Source organism: Primulina eburnea, chromosome 13, assembly GCF_022965805.1.
Source record: "Primulina eburnea isolate SZY01 chromosome 13, ASM2296580v1, whole genome shotgun sequence".
Taxonomy (NCBI): Eukaryota; Viridiplantae; Streptophyta; class Magnoliopsida; order Lamiales; family Gesneriaceae; genus Primulina; species Primulina eburnea.
Window position 1 is genome coordinate 7,950,431 of NC_133113.1, and position 5,446 is coordinate 7,955,876.

General features: G+C 37.6%; 1 protein-coding gene across 6 annotated transcripts; it reads right to left on the reverse strand.

The window, feature by feature from the left end:
• Positions 1-220: 220 nt before the first annotated feature.
• LOC140808874 (uncharacterized) lies at positions 221-4,964 on the reverse strand. Of its 6 annotated transcripts, none has more exons than XM_073166193.1 (4): positions 4,646-4,964; positions 3,336-3,693; positions 1,264-3,258; positions 221-331 (listed from the first exon to the last, which is right to left on the reverse strand). In XM_073166193.1, the coding sequence occupies exons 2-3, from the start codon at positions 3,680-3,682 to the stop codon at positions 1,269-1,271; spliced, it is 2,337 nt and encodes a 778-aa protein (XP_073022294.1). In that variant the 5' UTR covers positions 3,683-3,693; positions 4,646-4,964; the 3' UTR covers positions 221-331; positions 1,264-1,268. The 6 variants fall into 6 exon arrangements, with proteins under 6 accessions (XP_073022294.1, XP_073022291.1, XP_073022292.1 ...); XM_073166190.1 differs by lacking the exon at positions 221-331 and adding an exon at positions 414-618; XM_073166191.1 differs by lacking the exon at positions 221-331 and adding an exon at positions 421-627.
• Positions 4,965-5,446: the final 482 nt, after the last annotated feature.

A 5,446-nucleotide genomic window follows, 5' to 3' on the forward strand; every position in this document is an offset into this window, starting at 1 on the left:
TGTGCTGTCTGTTCTTTCCTGTTCCACCGGTTAAGTTTATTTTTAAAAAAAATTCCTTTTTCCAATTTTTCTGAAAATTGGATTATTTTGTATATCCCTAGAAAAGAAAATAAAAATATTTCTTATATTAAAAATATATAATTTTATTTTTATTACAAATATACGATTAATCAAATTTTTAAATAATTTTAAAAAAAAACATTTTTTTATTGTGCTGTGCCATCAGCCGTGGGGAACCTAGAGGATCTTGATCCGTGAACGAACTAGTGATAAGAATATTGGATATGTTATTTCTTCGGACATCTGAAATCCGGCTCCACCCATTCCGTAACTACATATATATGAATGAAAAATGGTGGTTCCAGAAATGAACAAATTGGCAGGAGAGAGATTGGATTATCAACCGTCCACCAGAGTTTTCTTTTCTTATCTTACCATATCAAATGTAGAGGTGGTTAGATTGAAAAACAAATTGAAGAATTCAATGTGCACACATATTTACACAAAATTGCTGCATGCAAATGCAAGAAGCCTCCTCTCATTTAACTAATTAGCAAAAAGTTCAGTTTCTGCCATGAAATTTAAACCACTGGCAAAGACTTTCCAAGACTCCAATACCTGGAAATGCTTTAAATGGGAAACGGATATCAAAATAATATGGAAATGATTAATAAAATGAGTTTGATTAAAAAACAAACAAACAAACCGACCAGAATTTAACCCCAAATTCATCATTTAATGGGTTTCAAAGCCCATCAAAGAATCAACAAATTAATCAAATATTATTTTTTAAAAAAAAAAAATCAAGTGTGTTTTTCGTAATAGCTGGAATTCAAACACTCCTCGGACCAATAAATATAGCTGAAAGAACAACAACTTTGAATAAAAATAAAACGACTACCAGGAAGAAATAAACCATGCACGTGTACATAGGTTTGGAGGTTTGGATCAAAACAAGGGCACTAAAAGCGGACATGCTCTCCAAAAAATTCAAATTTCATACAGTTTTTTCAACGTATATCTTTACCCGGAACCATGGTCTGATTGCTCTACTTTTTTTAAAAAAAAAAGGCACTTGAAGTCGGCCCACAAAACATATGACATTAAATATCTTTTCGCGCCATCAACGAGCATCTACTTCCTACTAACCTAACTAGCCTACGGTGAGTCAAAGAACTAGCTTAATAGATCTGCAGAAACCTTACTGAAGAACAAGAAACGATAAATCAAAAGACCGCTTCCAAAACATCAGAATGTACTTACATTGGCTAGCAGTCCAGTGATAACTCTTTACACGACGACTTGTTGTGACCTGTACCCTTGCATCTACTGCATTGGAGTACACGTTTTCCCCCATCTTGTGAACCAACTTTCTTAAGAGAAGGCCGGCCTGGAGGACGACGAGTTGGAGGGGTTACCGTCACCACCAACTGAGAATTACCCTTTTGCGGAGGGACATCCACGTTTGAAATAGGATGCACAGATTCTGAATAAGTCACTTTGTAGCTGTCAGTTGTGAAGTATTTGGAACAGTAATCGTACGGGTCGCGACCAAGACAATTAATCACAGAGATTGCATGGCAGCAAGGTAATCCAGTAAGCTGCCAACCCCTACAGGTACAGTCACAATTATCGACATCAACAGATTCTACGGAGTCCCCATGAACCTCGAATCTGTTTCCAGCAGATAATAGGACCTGAAGATTTCTGATTTTAAGGCTTTCATTCTCCATCTTTCTCTCCATAGATGGAGTTAACCTTGTAAGCCATACGTCACATTCTTTGCTACGAGAATATATTGTTTCCATGATCTTAACACGTATCGTGTCGACCATTTGAGTTATGGGTAGTTCGTGTGCATCAGATACCCAACTATAGAACAGCTCCCCAAAATTTGAATCCATGTGGTTATATCTAGCACCATCAAAGAAGGCGTTGGCCCAGTGAACTGGCTCACTTTGCATGATCCAGTTGTATGCATCTAGTGAAGTATTTTTTACACTGTCCATGCACCTATGGAAGCTTTCCGGAGTAGGAGCATGAGACGCACGATAAAAATCTTCAACTATAAGTCGCTTCATTTCATGAGAAATCTGCCCCTTCAAATCTCTAACAAGTCGCTCCGATAGATAGTGCAGGCAGAAGCCGTGGGAAACATTCTCGCCCTGAAAAACTTCGTTTATTGATTGTCTGAGTCCCTTCTCTCTATCTGCCACAAAAGTTAAGCCATGACACGTCGAAAGAGCGGATTTTAGCTGTTTCAAGAACCAATACCAATTTTCATCGGTTTCTGTGTCTACAACAGCAAAAGCAACAGGGAAACATTCATCGTCACCATCAGAAGCCGTGGCAGCCAGCAGTGTTCCTTGATATTTGGAGTTCAAATATACGCTATCTAGGAAAAGCAAAGGGCGGCAGCCTCGTTCAAAGCCATATAAAGAAGCATGAAAGCTAACAAAGAGGCGATGAAAGCTCGAGTCTTCTTTTGTCGCGAAAGTGGCCAGACTTCCTGGATTTGTTTCCATTATCTTCTCACAGAAAAATGGTAACTGATTGTAGGCATGTTTGTAAGAACCTTGAAGCTGCTCCTTAGCAGTTTCTTTACAACGCCATGCCTGGCAATAGTTTAGTTGGATTCCGTATTCCTGTTTGATGTCATCAACAATATCCTTTGGCTTATAGTTGGGAAAAACTTTAAGTTTCTCCTTGATGATGCTAGCAACCCAACTTCTTGTCGCCTTACACCCCGTTTTTACGGTGGAACCTTCACATGTATGTATCGGATTCATTTTTTTAATGCAAAACAGTGGAGTGGTTGACAACCTAGATGCGTGAATTCTCCAAGGACAACCCTCTGCCTTGCAATTTACAGTCACACGGAGATTTTCATTTTTCTTGTATTTCAAAGAAAACTGATGCGCTATAGCATATTTGCGTAATGCTTCACGAAATTCATGTACACTGTTGAATCTTTGGCCCACTCCCGTAATAGTGTTCTGCCATTGTTCTGCAGCTTTAGCGAGCTTTATATTAGAGGATCCAACAACCGAAATCGGTAGCGGCATTTCATCAGCTACAGCAAGAGGCATTTCTGTTGCCATATCAATATGGGTATCATCATAATTAGTATCGCCAACCACGTCAAAGGACGTGTCAAGCATGAGGCTTGGCTCGTTTATGTCATCCACAATATGGTTCAGCATAGTCGGGGATCCAGAGACTGGAACCTCAGCTTCTGACAAAGTTGTCCTGCTCGACCTGCAAGATCAAACATCCCTGCGTAAATTCACACGGCACAGAACACTTATATTCAATCAGATATTAAAAAAAAGTACCTACTCCCCAGAATGTTGGAGGTATCAGGGGCGACAATGTCTTTAGTCATGACGTATATATCTACAGTGTCACAGTTATCATGGATTTTAATCATCCGCTTAAGGTCTTTGGCATTGGATATGCTGATAAGGGTCTTCTTGTTTCCAGGACAGAAATATTTAATACACATGGTACCAATGTCGCAGTTAAACATCTCAGAAACCTCCGATTTGAAATCGGTAAACTTCATTGCATCATCTACTTCCATAGCATGTGCATCACCGCCTTTGTAGGATAGTAATCCTTCTGCATCGGTCTCAAAATCACCACCGGACTGACAGATGGCAATAACTTTGTTTGGGGCCATTGGTTAGGTCACTGTATAATGGAACAAACTTTGTAAAAGGAACTAAAAATACTAAAGGGTGATCGAACGTTGAAGGATATAAATTTGTTATTTCAGAACACAAAAATATCTAAGCCACAATCAAATAAACATAAGTTGGGATTGATTTCATTTGGAGGAAGAAATTTGACTCGAAGAACAATTTGAGTGATGAATTCAATGGCACACGTCCTGAGTATATTTGAAATCCACCACTATACTATTGAAATTACTTAATTTGATAAAGGATGGATTTGAAATTTTCTTGAATTTTGTAACCAATTAATTTGATGTCCATGGTTTCAAATCCACCAATGAAAACATAATCTTAATCTCAGTAAAAACACTAAATCCCGTTAAATTGTAGCTACAGGAACACTTCAATACCAATTGTCTAAAGTCTACTAAAGGTAAACTCATAATACTGTAGGTAGCGGCATGCACATTTTGAGGAGTAAAAATTGCATTTTTTTAGAAGAATTACGCGAAAAAAATCTCGTTTTCTAAGGGCAAACTGCAACCAACTTCATCCATATGGTCTGCTCAGACCTGTAATCAATAGCCACCAAAGGCACGGCCAATAAACCAAATACACCAAAACATGACAAAAGGAAAAGAACAAGATCAAAATGTCAAGCATAAACTAATGCAGCTTCAACACATTGCCATAAAATCGAGCAACAATACCCACAAATTGGAACAAAAAACAAATCAAACACAACCACTCGAACAACAATAAAAATGGGAATCATCGAGTCAAACTCCAACCATTTGAAATGAGTTATTTACCCAACGCCAACACTCTCAACGGAGAATAAAATCAAACACAAAGAAAACAATTAGCATTCAACGGAATGGAGGATAAACAAGTATCAATTCAAGAATAAATCCAAACCCATAAACCTAAATCCTCGGAAACGCTATAAAGTGTTACGAAAACTGCACCTTTAACCTAAAATTGCACTTCCTGATAAAAGATTACTTCTTTCGGTGTTCTGGGATGAGCAATTGGCAAACCGTTTCTTCAATAACGGAAAATCTCCCAAGCAAGAGTATAATTAAGGAAAAGCGGGGAAATTCATTTGTGAGATGGAATCGAATAACCAAATCGTCGGCGATACCAAAGGACTTGGGATTTTGACTTTTAGATTCTGTGTTGCACAAACGAGAGAGCACACATATCCAATAAGGGTTCGTCACCCGGTGGGTTGTTTAGCCCATCGCCGCCGCGACTCTATTTTTGGATTTTGAACGAGTATATGGTCATTTCTATTATATTTTTTATTCAATTTTATGATTGGTTGACTAGATTAATTTAAATAATTTACGGTCGTCTATTTCGTCTACGGCCTATTAGATTTTTTAGAAGCTAAGAGCTTAAAGTCGCAAAAGCAAAAAAAAATATTAAATGAAAATTTAATTATACGTACGACAAGAGAAATCGACTTATCGATTATATCGCCTATCGGGTTACAGTATAGATGGTCGTTGAAAAGTTAATCAGACTGTTGGAGCTTTTCAACTATAAATATATAGATCTCAAAGTAAAAAAGAGGTGATTGAACAGAACGATTACAAGAATACACACATTTTCAATTTGCATTACTTCAAAGATCTTCGAGGACACTTAAATTTTTTTATATTTCAAGCTACTCAACTTAAACACGTGTCTATCAGATTATATCAGATCTTCAAGGATCACTTTGTGCTACACCAAGCTCCTCAAGCTGACCTTTGGATTATATT

Coding starts and splice junctions, on each gene's coding strand:
- LOC140808874 (XM_073166193.1), bottom strand. CDS start 3,682: ATGGCCCCAAACAAAGTTATTGCCATCTGTCAGTCCGGTGGTGATTTT. Junction 3,259..3,335: donor TCCAACATTCTGGGGAGTAG/GTACTTTTTTTT, acceptor TTGATCTTGCAG/GTCGAGCAGGACAACTTTGT.